The sequence below is a fragment of the Carassius carassius genome, chromosome 45, assembly GCF_963082965.1.
Source record: "Carassius carassius chromosome 45, fCarCar2.1, whole genome shotgun sequence".
Taxonomy (NCBI): Eukaryota; Metazoa; Chordata; class Actinopteri; order Cypriniformes; family Cyprinidae; genus Carassius; species Carassius carassius.
The window spans coordinates 8,309,057-8,329,543 of NC_081799.1; the positions used below are offsets into that span (position 1 = coordinate 8,309,057).

At 40.2% G+C, this 20,487-nt stretch overlaps 1 protein-coding gene across 4 annotated transcripts; it reads left to right on the forward strand.

The window, feature by feature from the left end:
- Nucleotides 1-472: 472 nt before the first annotated feature.
- On the forward strand, nt 473-19,467 carry LOC132127368 (V-type proton ATPase 116 kDa subunit a 2-like). Of its 4 annotated transcripts, none has more exons than XM_059539205.1 (20): nt 473-652; nt 2,412-2,490; nt 2,888-2,985; nt 3,879-4,016; nt 5,097-5,194; nt 5,290-5,416; nt 5,644-5,726; nt 10,184-10,277; nt 10,449-10,661; nt 11,537-11,687; nt 12,042-12,181; nt 12,309-12,466; nt 12,707-12,797; nt 12,906-13,024; nt 15,278-15,488; nt 15,585-15,722; nt 16,706-16,810; nt 16,897-17,014; nt 17,134-17,305; nt 19,336-19,467. In XM_059539205.1, the coding sequence occupies exons 1-20, from the start codon at nt 536-538 to the stop codon at nt 19,436-19,438; spliced, it is 2,553 nt and encodes an 850-aa protein (XP_059395188.1). In that variant the 5' UTR covers nt 473-535; the 3' UTR covers nt 19,439-19,467. The 4 variants fall into 4 exon arrangements, with proteins under 4 accessions (XP_059395188.1, XP_059395189.1, XP_059395190.1 ...); XM_059539206.1 differs by having other exon boundaries at nt 16,706-16,804; XM_059539207.1 differs by having other exon boundaries at nt 15,585-15,704.
- Nucleotides 19,468-20,487: the final 1,020 nt, after the last annotated feature.

Sequence of the window (20,487 nt, forward strand, 5' to 3'; positions counted from 1 at the left end):
TTTGCTTTACAGGAGTGATCTTTTTATTAAGGGATTTATTTAAACACCAAGCCTTCATTGTACGTTATATACGTACGTTTTAAGGCTGCATAGCGTTTAGCTATTTGTTTGGCAACATCCCTTCATTAGTATTTAATCTCTGTCGTTATTTCTGTCGTTTCAATGGCAAGACGACAATTAAAGGTACAGACGCCTATCGATTATTATAGTCCTGCCAGCTAGGTAAGACAGTGAATATTACCTCTGCATCTTAATTTGTAGTCTGTGCATAATCTGCATGTTAATACTGAGAATACTCACTAGGTTGCTAAATATAGCATTTATAGGTTAATGATTTTCGGTGCAGTTTAATCTCATCCCGACTCGATCAGACATAAAATCTTCAATAATTAAAAATGCGTGCTAACAAGTCAGTTTATAGTCAAATGAAAAATGTATTGAGTTAGAGTTGTTTGTGTTGAACCCTTGTATCGAAGTGAATCGCAAGACCAGAGGGGGATTGAGTGATCAAGGTGTCCGAGAGAGGAGAGAGAAGATGGGCTCAGGCTTTCGGAGCGAGGAGATGTGTCTGGCGCAGCTGTTCCTTCAGTCTGGCTCTGCGTACGACTGCATCAGCGAACTCGGAGAAATGGGGCTGGTCGAGTTTCGAGATGTAAGTTTGGACTCACCGGGTGTGTATCAAATCCTAGTGAGCTGCCTAGCTAGACAGCATTTCTGGGGCATCACAGGCGCGTTCCGAATCAGCGATGCGTGAACCTGATGCCCCAAATATGCTGTCAGGGAAGATTCTGAGCCACAACCTGAATTCTCAGAACAGACAGATTGAAGTAAATTGAGCTTAAATGATCGGCATTACCTGGCAAGCCATGTTTGTTTGCTGCGTGTCGCTTATAGGTGTGAAACGGATTTAATTAAATGCATGTTGAATCTCATGTTTTGTGTGCACATTTTGGCCTGGTCATAAAGAGAGGCTGATGTATGTCAGTAATGTCCTGCTTAAAGCTGAGCTGGATCAATTGCTTGCTTAAAAAATAGAGCAAGTCTGTTTAAAAGCCTGTGTTTTCTATTCACCCTGAGGTTTTTCGACACTCATTAAAAACTGCATAGGCTATGCATGTGTTGGTCACATGTGTGTGTGACCTACTGTTTAGGTTGTCGGTAAGGGCAGCTGACAAAACAATTTTGAGATTTTTTTTGGATAGTTTTTTTATAAATAATTTTTTTTATTATGCATGCAGCTTATATATTTTTTTTTACATTTAAAATGAATACAAAATGTTAACCAGTTACAGGTCCTAAATCTTGTTGTTATTGTTAGCTAAACTATGGAAAATTATCAGTTGAAGTGAAGCTAGAATAAAATAAAACAAGAATATAAAATGAAAAATTAAAATTAAAAATGATGCATTGGCAACTCACTAAAAAATATATATATATATAAAAAGAGTTTACGGCTAAGTACTATAATGACCTATACTAAAAATTAAATAAATATAAACCAACATTATTTAGAAATATTAAGAAAAAGTAAAAAGCACACAGCAAAATGAGTAAAACCTAAACTAAAATTTGAAAATATAATATAAAAAATATACAAGCTAATAAAATATGAATAAATGCTAATAATATTATATAAATAATACAAAAATAACACTGGTCCTAAGATATACACTTTGCCTTATGCATATGTATGAATTTTAACTTAAAGAGTCAATGTTGATAGTATTTCTTCATACCAAAAATGTATTGTTTTCTCATCTTCATGTTGTTCCAAACTCAAGTTGTTGTTGTTGTTTTTTTGTTTTTTTTTTACTTCTGTAATTTATTTTGTTTCTTCAGAATGAGAATTGAGCCTATAATAAATAAAAGATGAATAGATAAATAAATGTAATAAATGTTATTTTTTTATCTTCTTATAGCTTTGTGTGAGAAACATTCCAAAATGTAAAGTAATATATGGTGAATATCTTAGCTAATCTCTTGTCTAATATCTGAACGGGGCTGATCTTTTCAAATAATAGAAAGATGCTGTTCAAACTGATATGAATGATTTGTTCTCACATCTATCTGATTTTGGTTGGTTGGTGTAAAGCTTGCTGGAATGAAAGACAAAACTATTGTGTGACTTCAGAAGACTTGAAATATGGTGGATGTGTCTTATAAACCAGTTTTATGGTGATGTTATGTTGGTTTTTGTCATTTTTGAAGCTGTAAGCTCTATTCCTCATTTATTGCAATGACAAAGCTGTCAGTCGACTTTACAAGCAGACCCAATTATGCAATGCTGAAATCTGGTCAATGACCAAATATCATCTAATTAATGTAATGCCCACAGCCTTGTCTTGTTGTCTCTAGATTGTAATATGTTGTTGTGTCAAACACACAAGTCTAAATCTGATGACCTGTTCCAGCTCAACCCCAGCGTCAGCTCCTTCCAGCGCCGCTTCGTCAGTGAGATCAAGAGATGTGAGGAGATGGAGAGGATTCTGGGTAAGAGATCTTTATTGAACACTCTGTACATTTTAGGTCAAGCCTAAACCTCTCCTGCTGAGGATATTTCAACTTCAAAATCTGATGCTAAATATTAGCTACAATTATCTTTCTTTATTTTGCAATATGTTTCCAGCATAGCCTTAAAGGTATGTTACACAGACGACAACGTTAGCATCAAAAGATCAAAAATGGTATAATTACAATTCAGTTTTGCTGGAGTAATATAAGAAATAAGCACATAACAGACTCATTTTGTACATTAGAATAGACTTTAGACATCTGAATTTAGCTTTTTTTGATGTGATTGCATTGTTATGCTTCTCTCCCTGTTATGTTTCTGTGTGCTCTTGAATTGATGTTTAAAACACCTTTGCTTTGTTTCCATCACCTGTAGGGTATCTGCTGAGGGAAATCAGGAAGGCTAATCTTGCAGTGCCAGAGGCTGAACTCCCTCCTGTTGCTCCTGCACCTAAAAATGTTTTAGAAATCATGGTAGGTGCTGAGATAACATACTGATATTGGCTGCTTTAGTAAGCAAGGTAAATGTACCAAACAGACTTTTTCTAGTTTCCATAAATACTGTCTTGAGTTCTCTTTAAGCAAAATTAAAGGGATAGTTTACCCAAAAATGAAAATTGTCATTAATTACTCACCCTCATGTCGTTTCAAACCCTGCCACCTTGGTTCAAAAGCTGAGTCTTTTTCATAACAAAAGTAACTTGATATGTCGTGTTGTCAGTTTCCTCTTTTCTCCTTCTGTGTGATTCACTCCTCCTGTTTCTGACTTCTGTGTGAGTTGTGTTTCTTATATACAATTAACGTTTTATTGAGGGTGCAAATTTAACCCACTTTTCAGACATTTTTATTGTGAGTGTAAGTTTTTTTAATGTGATGCTCCTTGAAAAACTGCAGTAAGTATTACATCATAAAACAGATGTTTGTGTGTAAAGGGTATTGGAGGTTATAGAGCCCTAAATGAGAAGAAAATTTCCTTCCATGCAGTTTTAGTCAATTACAGTGTGCATATTTTTCGGCTTAATGGCCATGTGCTCTGTGGTTTGTGGTAATTGAATGTATATGAGAGCTCCAGTTCTCAGCGTCAAGACCCAGTGCTGGTAATTGACTGTGTCAAGTTGCCTAGAGTGATTGATTGTGTATAATGTGTGAGAAAAAGATTTCTGTGAATGGGGGAATTTATTATGCATATTGGATTCATCATGTGTGGCTTAGCTTTATAGTAGTACACCCATGATACCTCATGGCCTTTGGTGCTGTTTTGGGTAACGCTGTGCTGAGTTTTGTTGACTGGTGTGTGTGTCCCGTTTTGAAGGCATTTATAAATATTGAATGTGAAGTGTTTTGACACTGTCATTGGCTGTTGTCAGGAGCAGTTGCAGAGGCTGGAGGTGGAGCTCAGCGAGGTGGCCAGGAATAAAGAGAAGCTCCAGAGGAACCAGCTGGAACTGACGGAGTACACACACATGCTGAGAATCACACACACGTTCATGCACAGCCGCTCCAGGGTGAGTCTCCATTCACCAGCATTAATGTGATCTGTGTGACATGATGTATAATGGCTTAAACTACTGTAACTGTGAGAGTACTGTGAGCAGACGCACCAAATCTTTTGGTACTCTTGAAGTCACGTGACATTTATGGTGCTTATGATGGAGAAACATACAAGCCAAATGTTCAGCTTGGATCCAATCATATATTTGTCTTATTTACCACAGATGACTTTCTCTTTATATATATATATATATATATATATATATATATATATATATATATATATATATATATATATATATAAGAATGTTGACCAGCGGTTGATCAGTTTTGTTATCTTTAAAGTTGCATGCCAGATATGTAATACATTACATTTATTGATAGCAATTGAAATGGTCAATGGTCAAAAATTGCTGAAATTATATATATAAAAAATTGTGTGTGTGTGTGTGTGTGTGTGTGTATATATATATATATATATATATATATATATATATATATATATATATATATATATATATTTGACATAATACAGTTTAAAAGCAAATAGATGAATAAAGCTGAAGTGTAAAACTTTTTAACCTGTTAACCTGCACCTGAACGGCGGTGTATACATTTTTGAATATTTGAAAACAAAGGATTTGAAAAATATTTGCTGACATAAAAATATATTTTATATATATATATATATATATATATATATAAATACAATTTATAAGCAAACAAGTTTAACCAAAATTGCTAAGGTCTTAAAAAAACGTAATATATATATATATATATATATATATATATATATATATATATATATATATATATATTAATAATATATACTATCTGTTGACATAACTTGTTATATTTTGGAATGAACACAATCATATATTCTTTTAATCAGTCAAAAGGACACATTTATCAGCCAATGCTAATCATTTAAAATGGCCAAATTTTGGCTGATAATTAGATTTAGCTTTTATATTTGTCAATCGCATATTATTAAGTACTGTTTAAAATAAACCTTCTGTTTGATGATTGCAATCTGTAGCTCTTAGATATTTGTTAATATTGATATTTGTGAGTGTGGATGTGTCTGTGTTCAGCATGAAGCCCTGGGCCCTCAGTATGAGGAGTTCCCGTCTGTGGAGACTGAAGCAGTGTCAGGCTGCACCAGCATGCAGAGACTGGGAGCCAAACTCGGGTGAGTCACAAAGACCCTCTCACTGACAGATCAGCATGTCTCGGCCTACATCTACACCGCTGTGACCTTCCGTGTGTGTGATGTTTGTGTTTCAGGTTTATCTCGGGGTTGATTCAGCGGGTGAAGGTGGAGGCGTTTGAGCGCATGCTCTGGCGCGTCTGTAAAGGTTACACCATCCTCAGCTACACAGAAGTGGACGAGAGCCTGGCCGATCTGGACACGGTATGCAAACTTTGTGTGTAAATGAGGATGCTGAGATCCACCAGCAGAGTGCCTTTTAATGGCTGTAGTTATATTCAAATGGTTTGGTTTAACAGAATATGCTGCATGTGAACATGCCTCTGTGTTTGTTTCACAGTTTTAGATCATACCCATCTGCTGCTGATAGAGCGTGTTAATGTATTCAGAGCTTGTTTATGGAGAGTCTTTCTCATGTTTATGTGCTACAGGGGGAGATCAGTAAGAGCGTAGTGTTCCTCATCTCATTTTGGGGCGACCAGATTGGGCAGAAGGTTAAAAAAATTTGCGACTGGTGAGTAAATGCCTTGATGTTGATTCTTTTTATTTGGCATTTTTAGGTGCTTTTCACACACATTCATATTTGTGCATATTTTCTGAAATATTTGTTAGGTGCTATATATGTTTAGCTTGACATTAATATAGGATTTAACATAATTCTTAACATGGTAAGCCTGTCAACTGAAAGATTTAAATTAAATTAGTCATTACATTACACAAGTATTTATAAAAAATAATGCCATTAAAAAGCATTGCCTCCTGAAATTATGTTTTTGTGTGGATCTATTATATTAAATTCAAACTCATACATAGACTTCAATACACTTTTTCTATGATGAGCAATTTCTGAATTAAAATTCATTTTGCTAAAAATTTTTGTGGCATTGATTCTGACTTTTTTTGGTGATTCATTTGTCCTGATAATATAATAAAGAAAAGTGCCTGCATTTTGTCATAATCTATTATTATTATTTCTTAGGAAAAATATACCCAATTTGATTTATTTATATTTTAAAAATTTTAAAATGTTTTAAATGTTGTAAACATTTAAAAAGTCTTGCGGTGCGACCACCATGCAGAAGAAAACAGATCAAAAGTCAAATCTTAATCAAAATATCATATCTTTTTTTTTTTTTTACAAGGCCAGGTTAGTAAAGGTTGTAAAATATCATATCAGTTCCCCAGAATTTAAATTGTAATTATTTTTCAATAAATATATAAATATTTGTGTAAAAAAAAAAGAAAAGAAAAAGAAATTATCTACTTTTTGTTTTGAGATTTTTTTCTAGATTTACTGTCTTTTTTCATTTAAATTTAAATTAATTTAACTAAAATAACTTTTTCAAGTCCATATCAAACCAGGTTTTAAGAACTTGGCACATGTGTTTGTTTTTAGATTAAAAAAAATATATGTCCAAGATCCCCTCCTTGAACTGCCACCTTAACGTGGTGGAGGGGTTTGAGTACCCGAATGACCCTAGGAGCTATGTTGTCCGGGGCTATATGCCCCTGGTAGGGTCTCCCAAGGCAAACAGGTCCTAGGCGACGGGTCAGACTAAGAGCGGTTCAAAACCCCTTATGAGAAGGAACAATCAAAGGACCGTGACGTCGCCCGGTATGGCGCAGCCGGGGCCCCACCCTGGAGCCAGGCCCGGGGTTGGGGCTCGTATGCGAGCGCCTGGTGGCCGGGCCTCCCCCCACGGGGTCCGGCCGGGCTCAGCCCGAAGGAGCGACGTGGGGCCGCCTTCCCGTGGGCTCACCACCTACAGGAGGGACCGTAAGGGGCCGGTGCTTAGACAATCGGGTGGCAGTCGAAGGCGGGGGCCTCGACAGCCCGATCCCTGGACACGGAAACTAGCTCTAGGGACGTGGAACGTCACCTCACTGGCGGGGAAGGAGCCCGAGATTGTGCGTGAGGTAGAGAGGTTCCGACTAGCGATAGTCGGACTCACCTCTACGCACAGCTTGGGCTCTGGTACCACACTCCTCGAGAGAGGATGGACTCTTCACCACTCTGGAGTTGCCCAAGGTGAGAGGCGGCGGGCTGGTGTGGGTTTGCTTATAGCCCCCCAGCTCAGCTGCCATGTGTTGGAGTTTACCCCGGTGAACGAGAGGGTCGCTTCCCTGCGCCTTCGGGTCGGGGATAGGTCTCTCACTGTCGTTTGTGCCTACGGGCCGAACGGCAATGCAGAGTACCCAGCCTTCTTGGAGTCTCTGGGAGGGGTGCTGGAAAGTGCTTCGACTGGGGACTCCGTCGTTTTACTGGGGGACTTCAACGCCCACGTGGGCAACGACAGTGACACCTGGAGGGGCGTGATTGGGAGGAACGGCCCCCCTGATCTGAACCCGAGCGGTGTTCAGTTATTGGACTTCTGTGCTAGTTACAGCTTGTCCATAACGAACACCATGTTCAAGCATAAGGGTGTCCATCAGTACACGTGGCACCAGGACACCCTAGGCCGTAGGTCGATGATTGACTTTGTGGTCGTTTCATCCGACCTCCGGCCGTATGTCTTGGACACTCGGGTGAAGAGAGGGGCGGAGCTGTCAACCGATCACCACCTGGTGGTGAGTTGGATCCGATGGCGGGGGAGGAAGCTGGACAGACTCGGCAGACCCAAACGTACTGTGAGGGTCTGCTGGGAACGTTTGGCCGAGTCTCCTGTCAGAGAGATCTTCAACTCCCACCTCCGGCAGAGCTTCGACCGGATCGCGAGGGAGGCTGGAGATATTGAGTCCGAGTGGACCATGTTCTCCACCTCCATTGTCGAAGCGGCCGCTCGGAGCTGTGGCCGTAAGGTTTCCGGTGCCTGTCGAGGCGGCAATCCCCGAACCCGGTGGTGGACACCGGAAGTAAGGGATGCCGTCAAGCTGAAGAAGGAGTCCTATCGGGCCTGGTTGGCTTGTGGGACTCCAGAGGCAGCTGACAGGTACCGGCAGGCCAAGCGGACTACAGCCCGGGTGGTTGTGGAGGCAAAAACTCGGGCCTGGGAGGAGTTCGGTGAGGCCATGGAGAAGGACAGCCTCGAAGAGATTCTGGCAAACCGTCCGGCGCCTCAGGAGAGGGAAGCAGTGCCCTACCAACGCTGTTTACAGTAGAGGTGGGGAGCTGTTGACCTCAACTGGGGATGTCGTTGGACGGTGGAAGGAATACTTCGAGGATCTCCTCAATCCCGCTGTCACGTCTTCCATTGAGGAAGCAGAGGCTGAGGGCTCAGATGTGGACTCGTCCATAACCCAAGCTGAAGTCACCGAGGTAGTCAAGAAACTCCTCGGTGGCAAGGCACCGGGGGTGGATGAGATCCGCCCTGAGTACCTCAAGTCTCTGGATGTTGTGGGGCTGTCTTGGCTGACACGCCTCTGCAGCATCGCGTGGCAGTCGGGGACGGTGCCTCTGGGATGGCAGACCGGGGTGGTGGTCCCTCTTTTTAAGAAGGGGGACCGGAGGGTGTGTTCCAACTACAGGGGGATCACACTTCTCAGCCTCCCTGGGAAAGTCTATGCCAGGGTACTGGAGAGGAGAATCCGGCCGATAGTAGAACCTCAGATTCAGGAGGAACAGTGTGGTTTTCGTCCAGGCCGTGGAACACTGGACCAGCTCTATACCCTCTACAGGGTGCTGGAGGGTTCATGGGAGTATGCCCAACCAGTCCACATGTGCTTTGTGGATTTGGAGAAGGCATTCGACTGTGTCCCTCGCGGCGGCCTGTGGAGGGTTCTCCGGGAGTATGGGGTCCGGGGCCCTTTGATAAGGGCTATCCGGTCCCTGTACGAATGGAGCAGGAGCTTGGTTCGTATTGCCAGCTGTAAGTCAGACTTGTTCCCGGTGCGTGTTGGACTCCGGCAGGGCTGCCCTTTGTCGCCGGTTCTGTTCATGATTTTTATGGACAGAATTTCTAGGCGCAGCCAGGGGCCGGAGGGGGTCAGGTTTGGTGACAACACGATTTCGTCTCTGCTCTTTGCGGATGATGTTGTCGTGTTGGCCTCATCAGGCCAGGACCTTCAGCATGCACTGGGACGGTTTGCAGCCGAGTGTGAAGCGGCTGGGATGAGAATCAGCACCTCCAAATCCGAGGCCATGGTCCTCAGTCGGAAAAGGGTGGCTTGCCCACTTCAGGTTGGTGGAGAGTTCCTGCCTCAAGTGGAGGAGTTTAAGTATCTTGGGGTCTTGTTCACGAGTGAGGGAAGGATGGAACGGGAGATTGACAGACGGATCGGTGCAGCTTCTGCAGTAATGCGGTCGATGTACCGGTCTGTCGTGGTGAAGAAAGAGCTGAGCCGCAAGGCGAAGCTCTCGATTTACCGGTCAATCTACGTTCCTACTCTCACCTATGGTCATGAGCTTTGGGTCATGACCGAAAGGACAAGATCCCGGATACAGGCGGCCGAAATGTGCTTTCTCCGCAGGGTGGCTGGGCGATCCCTTAGAGATAGGGTGAGAAGCTCAGTCACCCGGGAGGAGCTCAGAGTAGAGCCGCTGCTCCTCCACATCGAGAGGGGTCAGCTGAGGTGGCTCGGGCATCTGTTCCGGATGCCTCCTGGACGCCTTCCCGGGAAGGTGTTCCGGGCACATCCCACTGGGAGGAGACCCCGGGGGAGACCTAGGACACGCTGGAGAGACTATGTCTCCCGGCTGGCCTGGGAATGCCTCGGTGTCCCCCCAGAAGAGCTGGAGGAAGTGTGTAGGGAGAGGGAAGTCTGGGGTTCTCTGCTTAGACTGCTGCCCCCGCGACCCGGCCCCGGATAAGCGGTAGAAGATGGATGGATGGATGGATATGTCCAAGATGTCTGCATTATGAACACTGACCCAATTTGTTATAGAACTGTTATAGAACTGTTTTTGACTTGACTCTCCATCTCCACTGACCATTATTGAAAACAAAATAAAAGTATTTTGCAGATGGCATATGCAAACATGTTCTGTCCCTAAGTCTGTCTGTCATATTGAATTTTGTTATATGGTTTTCACAGTTACCACTGTCATCTGTACCCCCACCCTGAAACAGATGAGGAAAGGGCCGATGTGATGGACAGCTTGAGGACACGCATCCAAGACTTGCAAAATGTATGTTTTCTTTTTCTCAGAGTGCCTTCAGAGTCTCCTTATGGGTTTGATTATCAGTTTGTCCTCTGCAAAATCATGCTGACGTTACCCCATTCACTGGAGAATTGCCATAATTATTTGATCCTGCTATGTCATAATTAAAACGTCAATGACGCGATGTTTGCGCATTAGGTATTGCACCGCACTGATGATTACATGAAGCAGGTCTTGCATAAGGCGTCTGAGTCGGCGCACTCGTGGGTGCTGCAAGTGAAGAAGATGAAAGCCATCTATCACATCCTTAACCTCTGCAGCTTCGACGTCACCAACAAGTGTCTCATCGCTGAAGTGTGGTGTCCGGTCAGCGACCTGGCGAACCTGAGGCGGGCGTTGGAGGAGGGCTCAGTGAGTAAAATCGTTCTCATTATACTTTATACCGATTAATCCAACCTACTGACGTATGAGAAGCAGGTAATAAGTTTTAATGTGCCTTTGAGACCATTACACAATCTGAGATAAGTGCCGTAACTGTAGCATCCTTAAAAAGAATAGTTCACCCAAAAATGAAATTTTGCTGACAGTTTACTCACTCTCACTCCATTCAAGATGTAGATGAGTTTGTCTCTTCATCAGAACAGATTTGGAGAAATGTAGCATTACATAATTTGTTCATCAGTGGATCCTCTGCAGTGAATGGGCGCCGTCAGATTTAGAGTCCAAACTGCTGATAAGAGAATCACAGTAATCCACACCACTCCAGTCCATCAGTTAATGTCTATTAACTTCAAACCGTGGCTTCCAGCAAAATGCAAGTCCTCTATAATTTTGCTTTCTTAGTTGAAAAAGTTGTCTTGTCTGAATCAGGAGAGAAATATGCACAGATCAAGCACAGTTTGCATGTGAAAACACTTCTAGCAGTTCTAAACTAATATGTGGGTTGATTTTGATGTGAGAGGACAATGGGGGATAGACTTTTCCACTGGAGGAAGCGTTAATATATGGATTATGGACTATATTTTGATATTTTGACTTCATAAAACATTAACTTAAGGACTGGAGTGGTGTGGATTTCTTGTGGATTATTGTGATGTTTTTTTTTATTAGCTCTTTGGACTCTCATTCTGACGTCACCCATTCACTGCAGAGGATCCACTGGAGAGCAAGTGATGTAATGCTACATTCCTCCAAATCTAATCCGATTAAAGAATGGTTTGAGGGCGAGTGAATTTTTAAGTAAATTTTCAATTTTGGGAGATATATTCCTTTAATTTTCTTAACAGAGAAAAGGTGACGCCACCGTCCCTTCCTTTGTGAACCGGATCCCAAGCAGCGACACTCCGCCAACACTTTTGAGGAGCAACAAGTTTACCTCAGGCTTCCAGAGTATAGTGGAAGCGTATGGAGTGGGCGACTACCGGGAGGCCAGCCCAGGTGAGTGCACGACACCAACCATTATTCACAACCTTGATGAGAAGCTACAAGGCTTACACTGGAAATTAAAGCAATGGTTTACCCAAAAATTAAAATTCTGTCTTTATTTACTCACGCGTATGTTGTTCCAAAACTAAATTTTGAAGAATGTTCATGCTGCTCTTTTCAGTGCAATGCTGCTCTCCAGTCTTCAGTGTCACATGATCCTTCTGAAATCACTCTAATATGCTGCTTTGCTGCTCAAGAAACATTTGTCATTATTATCAATGTTGAAAATTGTTGTGCTGCGTGATATTCATGATTTTCAGATTGTTAATGAATTTAGTTTTTTATTTTTATTTCCTTCCCTCACAGCTCCTTATACCATTATCACCTTTCCCTTCCTGTTTGCGGTGATGTTTGGAGATCTTGGTCATGGTTCAGTCTTGACACTCTTTGCTTTGTGGATGGTGTTGACTGAGAAGGACCACAAGCGAAGACAACCAGGAAATGAGGTCAGAGTTGTAACTAAACTGAATGAAGCTGATTGCATTTAGCCATGGTTTAGCATCGAGCTATTGTGATAATGCTGATCCATATATGTCATTTTTTGTTTCTGATTAAATGATTGTCTCTGTTCAGATCTGGACAACCTTTTTTGATGGGCGGTACATCATACTGATGATGGGATTATTCTCCATATACACTGGACTCATTTATAATGACTGTTTCTCCAAATCCCTCAACATCTTTGGCTCAGCGTGGAGCGTCAAGGCCATGTTCACACAGCAGGAGTGGACGTAAGACACAAAACACACTTTTAGGGTCCAAGCACTGATAGTTATAGGCCACCAGCTGGCAGCCGGAAGTGTGTTATTAAAATACCTTGAGAAAAATCCTTTTCTATTTGCCTGCTTAAATGGCATTGCTTTCCCGTCATATAGTGCTTGGGCCCGTCATTTCAACTCACTGCTATAATTCATTTTTTACTTTATTTAAGGATCCACAATAATGATTGTTCTCCTTTTACTCTGGCACAGAAATGAAACTCTACAGACAAATGCTTTACTCACCTTGGATCCCAAAGTTTCCGGTGTTTTCTCTGGACCTTATCCATTGGGCATTGATCCAGTGAGTGCACAATCTCTGTGGGTGGAAGCCATATCCTGAAATGATAGATTACTGCTCAGACTAATTCACTGATATAGCTCTAATTTGGGGTGTTCGATTGAGCTGTAGATTTGGAACATGGCTGTGAATCGCCTGAACTTCCTCAACTCCTACAAGATGAAGATGTCTGTGATCATCGGAGTCATCCACATGAGCTTTGGGGTGGTGCTCAGTGTCTTCAACCACTTGTGAGTGAGCATCAATTTCTTTAGGTCTTGGTTTATGTGTAATGGTGAATTATTAGACGAAGAAGTGATTTTGCACAGGGGTTTTCAAACTGGGGTCCGAGCACACAGGGCAGTGTTTTCTTTTAGTATCATTGGGATGCTGTTATAGTTTTTTATAGTATAGTTTCTATTGATGGATTGTTGATGGATTGTCTATTGATGTTTTTAAATATCTGTTAATTGATATGTCTTATTAGTTTTATTTTTATATTTTCCAATCATTTGGATTTAAAATTTTTGAATTTGAATTTGTGAATTTTTGTACTTTTTGTAAAAAAATAATTTTTTTAATATGTCTATATAGTTTTTATACATTTTTTTATAATATTTGTTATTTTAGTACATCACATTAAACTAAATTAAAATGAGAAATGTTGAATGTAGCTAAAACCAAATAGGTTCTTTATTTCTGTAAACATGTATTTTATTTCAAATAGCAATTTTTTATCATTTTAGTTCCAGTCAACAAATAACCCACAATAATAACAATAAAAATGTTGATTCAATATTTATACATTTGTTTAAAGATAATTTACAGACATTAATTTATATACTGTATGTAATTACAGTTTATTTGTAAATACAATTATTTATACTTATATTATACTTGTTTTTAAATTAAATGTTTAATGTAATAATTTTTAACATTGACTGTATTTACATATTATTAATATTTCATTCTGCTTTAAAAAATCTGGTCAGAATTCATGAGTTTAATTGTGATTAACAGTAAGAAATAAAAACCCAAAGTGCATATAGTGTTACAAGAAAGTCTTAGTGCTCATCTCTCGTGTGGCTCAGTGTGTTTTGATTCACTAAACAGCCTCAAGTGCGCATCTAAACGTCATGGCCCTCGCCTCAAAATGCCTTGCCTCCAGTTGTATTGTAAACAATGGTGTCATCAATATTGCTTATCAGTTTGAGCCTGAATGAAACCCACAGAATATTATTGAAGAAGATTGCGCAAAACCTGAGCAAGCATGGCTCTTAATAGTATGTTTTCTGTTTGTTATTGTCTCATACTTTTAGGTAAGCTGTTATTTCTAAATTCTTCTGCTTCTACTATATGGTTTTATCCTGATTAAAGTTTTAATACAGCAGAATACATGATTGTGTTGTAACATTTTTGTAACAGTAAGGCTATGTTCACAGCTGCCAGTGTCTGTTTTACATTATAATCATATAGAGTTAATCGTGTTTTCAAAAAAGTCCTGAGCGCTTTTTAAAACGCCACTCCCGTGTTTTTTTCTGCATCTCAGAGCGTCTTTTCAAGTTTAAAAAAGTTCAACTTTTCTGGAAAAAACGCCCTACGTCAAACGCCTTTTTGACAGCTGACCAATAACAAGGAGAGAAAAAAGAGAAGATAGATGGTAGACAGATCATACTAGTTTCAGAGCACAAGGTTGTATGATATGAGTACAAAACTCTATCTAGTCTAGAAAAATATGCCGCAAATTGTGCATCATCCAACCAGAGCCCCTGGACTAAATTGTTAGAAGCACTATACAGTTTCCTTCATCGTATAATATTGCACTCCCACAAATGTTGTTATGAACTGACATTACCCTCCCCGTTAACTTCAAAAGCAGACATTTCTGCAGCACACAGCGCTAGGCTACCATTGCAGCTGTTCTTATAGCAACAAAAAACGCCCTCGGCTGCTATTTGTAACCAAAACGCTGCCAGCTTTTTATTTGACTAAAAAAACGCTTGTCAACATGTTCTAGTCAAAAAAAATGCCAAGTGTGAAAACGCCCTAAGAAGTGAGAGAGGGAGAGAGAGAGAGAGAGATGCAGAGTGTGTGCAGAGCAGGGGATCCGAGGAACAGGATCAAGAACCGCTGCTTTAGAACATTAGTTTAAAAACTTGTGAATCCATTAGAATCGTTAGAAGGAAAAATCGTGATTCACATATGAATATTTCTGTGGCCCCGCCCCCTTTGATGCATGCTCCCAGGGGCGTAAATGTGATGTCACCAACCCAGAAAGTAACTTGTTGTAGTCCCTACCAGCCATTTTTGTAGGCATTAAACTGCCATAATTTTAAAAGACGATATCTTCGGTTTGCATTGAACTTTTAGCGCCATAACTTTGCTGATATTGTTTATGCTCAAACAATAACATTACACACTGACTAACGTAAAGCTCTCTTTGCTTGTAAACTCTCTAAATTCGGTCTAAATTCTACTCTTTTCTCCTCTCTGTGTGTTCACAGGCACTTCCGACAGAAGTTTAAGATCTATCTTCTCTTTCTTCCTGAGCTGCTCTTTCTACTTTGTCTCTTTGGTTACTTGGTCTTCATGATCTTTTACAAATGGCTGGCGTTCTCAGCGCGAGACTCACAGCTGGCTCCAAGCATTCTCATTCACTTTATCAACATGTTCCTAATGCAGGAGAGCGCCACTGCACCACTTTACCCTGGCCAGGTGTGTGTGTGTGTGTGTGTGTGTGTGTGTGCGTGCGTGTGAGCTCTTCCTTCAGTCTGCCTGATGTCTGTATTTGTGTTTATCCTCTTGTAACAGATGGGTCTGCAGGTGTTTCTCGTGGTGGTGGCTCTGCTGTCAGTGCCAGTGCTGTTATTCGGGAGACCTCTGTACCTCCACTGGCTGCATCATGGTGGGAAGAGTCTGGGGGTCCATAGGGTGTGTCTGTGTTCTTGTGTATGTATGTGTTCGTATCTGATATGATACATTCATGGTCTGTTAGGTCCTACTGGTTCATACTAAACAACTAAAGAAAAAGAAAAATGGCTGTTGATCACTTTTAAAATGCTAACATGTTATAATAAGCTTGGATCCTTTAAACACTATTAACAGAGACAGCTTATGTATTCTTAATAATGTATTAGTAAAGGTTAAAATTAACATTAACTAAGATTAATAAATGCTTTAGTTGATTTTTTTTTTATTGTTAGTTCATGTTAACTAATGTGTAGTTAACTAATGTTAACAAATGGATCACACAAGTTTGTTATTAATCATGATTAATCACACAACATTAAAATCACACATCTTCGCATTTTGCATATTAAATTAGTTATTATAGCCATTTAAAAGTATTTTTGAATGGTTGAACATTTTTAAAAAGGCAAACTACAAATTTTCATATTTATGTTATTATATACTTCACCAAAATATATATTATTTAAATTAATAAATAATGTTTACTTACATTTCACTGCTGGTCATATGCTCTCCATATAACCATGTATGTGACAAATAAAAATCTTGAACCTTAATTATACACTATAAAAGTGTTTGTAAACGTTTACCTTTAAATTTATACTGATTAAACTGTTTAAATGTAGTTAAACTAATTAAAAAATTAAAATTATGTTTTTAAGTAATGAAGTTCCTACGATCGTACAAGAAGAATTGCTATATATAAGACATTCAGATACATTATGGTAAGGAGAAATTGAGGGGGAAAAATCTTAATCAAACTCAAAATACAGTTTTTCATTTTTTAATTATTTGGTGTGAAATGTGATCCACATGCTTTAGCGAGATTGACCAAAATGACAACTATAGTCTTCAGATGGATGTGCATGTGTGTTTAACAAAATGTATATAAAGATACATTGATGTTTGATGGATTGGTTAAAAAAGGGTGAAGATGCTACATCATATTACTTTGTGTGCAGGGTTATGAGAGAGTTCGGCGTGTGAGTGAAGAAGACCTGTCCCCGTCTGTAGTCCATGATGAAGAGGAGGGACAAAGTGACTCAGGAGGGCCTCGGGAGGTTAAAGTTGACCTGTCTCACATTCAGTCACCATTAAAACACAAAGATTTATCCTGTATGAATGTCACTAACACATGTATGTTCAATGGCAGTTTGATTTCGGAGACATCTTCCTGCATCAAGCCATTCACACCATAGAGTACTGTTTGGGCTGCATTTCCAACACCGCCTCCTACTTGCGTCTCTGGGCCCTGAGTCTCGCTCACGCCCGTGAGTGTCTGATTATACACACAGAAATACATCAGAATTACGACACGTCGCATTACATCATGGGCATATGAATCTGTTTTCTAGACTTTTTATGCATATGTTGTGTGTGTGCTTCTCAGAGCTGTCAGAGGTGCTGTGGGCCATGGTGATGCGTCTGGGTCTGAGGGTTAGCTCCAGACTGGGTGTGCTTTTCCTCATGCCTGTGTTCAGTGTCTTTGCTCTGCTCACTATCTCCATTCTCCTGGTCATGGAGGGTCTGTCCGCTTTCCTCCATGCACTGCGTCTTCACTGGTGAGCACACAGCCTCAGATACAGCCAGGTTTGATTTTTAGAAATGAGAATTAAAGAAATGGGTCTTCTAGAAGAGACTTTGTCTTATTTGTCTTCTCAGTACACTTTTTAATATTTTAACATTAAATTGGAAGCAGGTCTGGACAATGAATCGTATTTTAATCATGGTCATGATCCCTGCCTCTTTCGCTTTATGAAGCATAATCCCTTGCGATATTTTGTAATACATCTGCGACATCCACTATATATTTATCCCGAAACATTTTCTTTTAATTTGGCATTTGTGTTATCTTGCATTGGTAAGAAGCCTCCACAAGCACTTATGGTTGCGGTTGCCAGATGTCAAGACATTTAATCCCCAATGAGAGGTTTTTCTCGTAAAAGCCCCTTTCACACAGCGCACAGATCTCAGAAAATTGCCAGAGTGCCTTCTGTGTGACCGCAAACATGTCCTGAGATTGATCAAGGAGACGATCCCAGGATAAGGACTTAGTAACATTGCACACATAAAAAATGATGTGTGTAAAACAAGCAGCAACCCCCCGCTCTCTCTCGTGAAGCCTATATTAAAGAGACTAAAACTGTTTTCAATGACTGGCTGCTAGAGGCTGGCTCCAAAAGGGAGTCAGTCCCATATGGCGCTTTTCCATTATGTGGTATGACTCGGCTCAGTGCGGTACGGCACGGCTTGACTCGGCTCAGTTTGCGTTTCCACTGCAGTTCAGTACAGCTTTATTCACATGCCGTTATTGTTGTGCCGCCTCTACTGCCACGACTCATTCGGAGTCGCCCCATCAAGTTCTTGCTGGAACCGCTCCTCTGCTATCAACGAGAGGAATGTCTGTACTTTCTCAACAGACAACGAAACGACCATTTTTGTGTTGTTAAATGTTTTTTGCGTTCTATCCTTCACTGGCTGTGCAGAATTTAATCTAGCAATTTGTTTGTGTCACAAGTTCAGTGACGCAGGTAGTGAAGATACTCTTTGGCCAGTCCGTGATCAGCAGAGTTTACACGTCACGTTTTGGTAACGGTATGGTTCACTTGGAACCTAAAAAACCTACAAAAAAAAGTACCAGGTACTGGGTACTGTACCCAGTGGAAAACCCCCCAAAAGTGAACCATACCATGCAGTGGAAAAGTGCCAATAGGCTCCCCATGTTAAAATGCCTAACTTTACCGCAGAAAAAAAACATATTTACATCCTGGTCCAAAAAATTATTTTGGTCTATATAGCTAATTTTGCCCTTTGTGACAACTGTGAGGGGGTGATTTTTTTTTATAACTCATCCATTTAAATTGTATTAAGCATTAAAGTTCTGCATAATTAAGGGCGTGGTCACTTGAGTGACAGGTGGATTGCTGTTGCCACCGTCGAGCTTGGTGGGCATGGCTTGAGAAACCAGCTCCCGCCTTTCTGCCCATTTTTAATGATCCGGGAGTGATATGCTGCCAAGATTGTGACGACCCACTCCACCCACTTTGAGCTTCAAAAACGCTCTTCAGAAATCTACGGGTGATGTCATGGACACTACGTCCATGTTTTTATACAGTCTATGTTGTAAACTAGAATGAAGCGGAGATCAGCTTAGTAAAACGGTACATGTCATGTTGCCTATCACATCCTAATATCACATGTCTTTATGGGATCTTTTTATGAGATGTGTTTTTTTGCACACACAGAATCCGGAAAATCACTAGCAGTGTGACTCTACCAAAATCAAACCATCCAGGGAAAAATCACGGGACACATTATCAGTGTATTTTCTGGAATCTCTGTGGAAAAGGGGCTAAATTGATACATTTCTGCCCAGTGGTTTAATAATCTTCCCAACCTGGCAACCATGTGAAAATATAGTGCAAAACATTCATGATTTAACTGTTTAATCTTTATTGTGAATCCCTTATTTTAAGCTAATATTAATATTTTCATTTACACTTAAAATTCAAATAAATATTTCAAAACATAAAAAATTAAAATCTGTATTTCTCTATCTTTTTATTTATAGATTCTTGTTTACTTTTTGCAGGGTGGAATTTCAGAACAAATTCTACAGTGGAACAGGAGTCAAATTTGCCCCCTTTGACTTCTCACTGTTGCCCTCTGTCTTTGAGCAAGAAGGGTTACTCTGATTGTAACCTACAACACTTTGAACAAGACACCGTAGCTTATCGTGACCTGCTGACCTTTGGGCACTGGACAATGACCCAACAGTTGTACAAGAAAAACTTGCATTCTTGCACTGCACTGCAAAACATGGTCATGGTGGGAATCGGATCGGTACACTAACCTGACAGCCCTATCTACGCCAGTCTATATCAGATGATTCAGGTGCAGGTTTATCAGCTGTGGTTACATCATGTGCTGTCATTCGAAGATTGTCCTGTTATTATATTTATCTTCAGAGATACTGTATGACTTGTATTTGGCACTGCACCTTCATAAGCATTTACTGTCATGTCTTTTCAAAGTGCCATAACTATTTTTCAATGTACAGTTTTGTATGCTACACTGAAATGTACTTTTGCTTGCTTTAGCTAGGTATTAGGGTGGTAAAATCTTTGCAGATAAACCATGGTGTGGGTAATGCTACACTGTGCAATGAACAATGCCAAATAAAAATATTATTTCCAATGTGATATTAAGAATAATTTACAGCATTTAGCATGCAAAGCAGTTTTCCAGGGTAGCATTTTTTTGTTTGTTCGTTCAAAATGAATTCTAAGACTGATTAATTCATATTTAAAATGAAACACTTCGGTTTTAATACTTTAACACTTTTCGGTGTTTATGGTTTAAGAAGTGTCAATCCTACAGATGTAGGCCTACATTGGATTACAATTTTGTTTGCATTATGTTTTTCATCAACACTCCTGTAAATTTACATTTGCCTTTCAGATACTCATAAACAAGCTATTATTTCATAAATTGTGCAGAGTGGTGCTTACAGTGATGCATTTCTTTCATAGATCACTCCTCTTGGGAAGGATTTAATGAACTGTCATCGATTAGGTAGGTCATTCTGTAGATCCTCAGGACGAATCCATTAACAGAAGTATTTAATTTCGATATATTAATATTCTTCACTGTATGGTATGTTTTACCAAGCAAAGCGCCTCAACAGTTAACGTTCAGACAAATTTAAGTATTTCATACCAAATAATCATTAAATTATAACGTT

What these genes read in the sequence shown, in the direction of transcription:
- LOC132127368 (XM_059539205.1), top strand. Translation starts at nt 536, where the DNA reads ATGGGCTCAGGCTTTCGGAGCGAGGAGATGTGTCTGGCGCAGCTGTTC. An exon ending in TCATGCACAGCCGCTCCAGG is followed by an intron (nt 4,017 to 5,096) that starts GTGAGTCTCCAT and finishes GTCTGTGTTCAG; the next exon opens with CATGAAGCCCTGGGCCCTCA. An exon ending in TTCACACAGCAGGAGTGGAC is followed by an intron (nt 12,467 to 12,706) that starts GTAAGACACAAA and finishes ACTCTGGCACAG; the next exon opens with AAATGAAACTCTACAGACAA.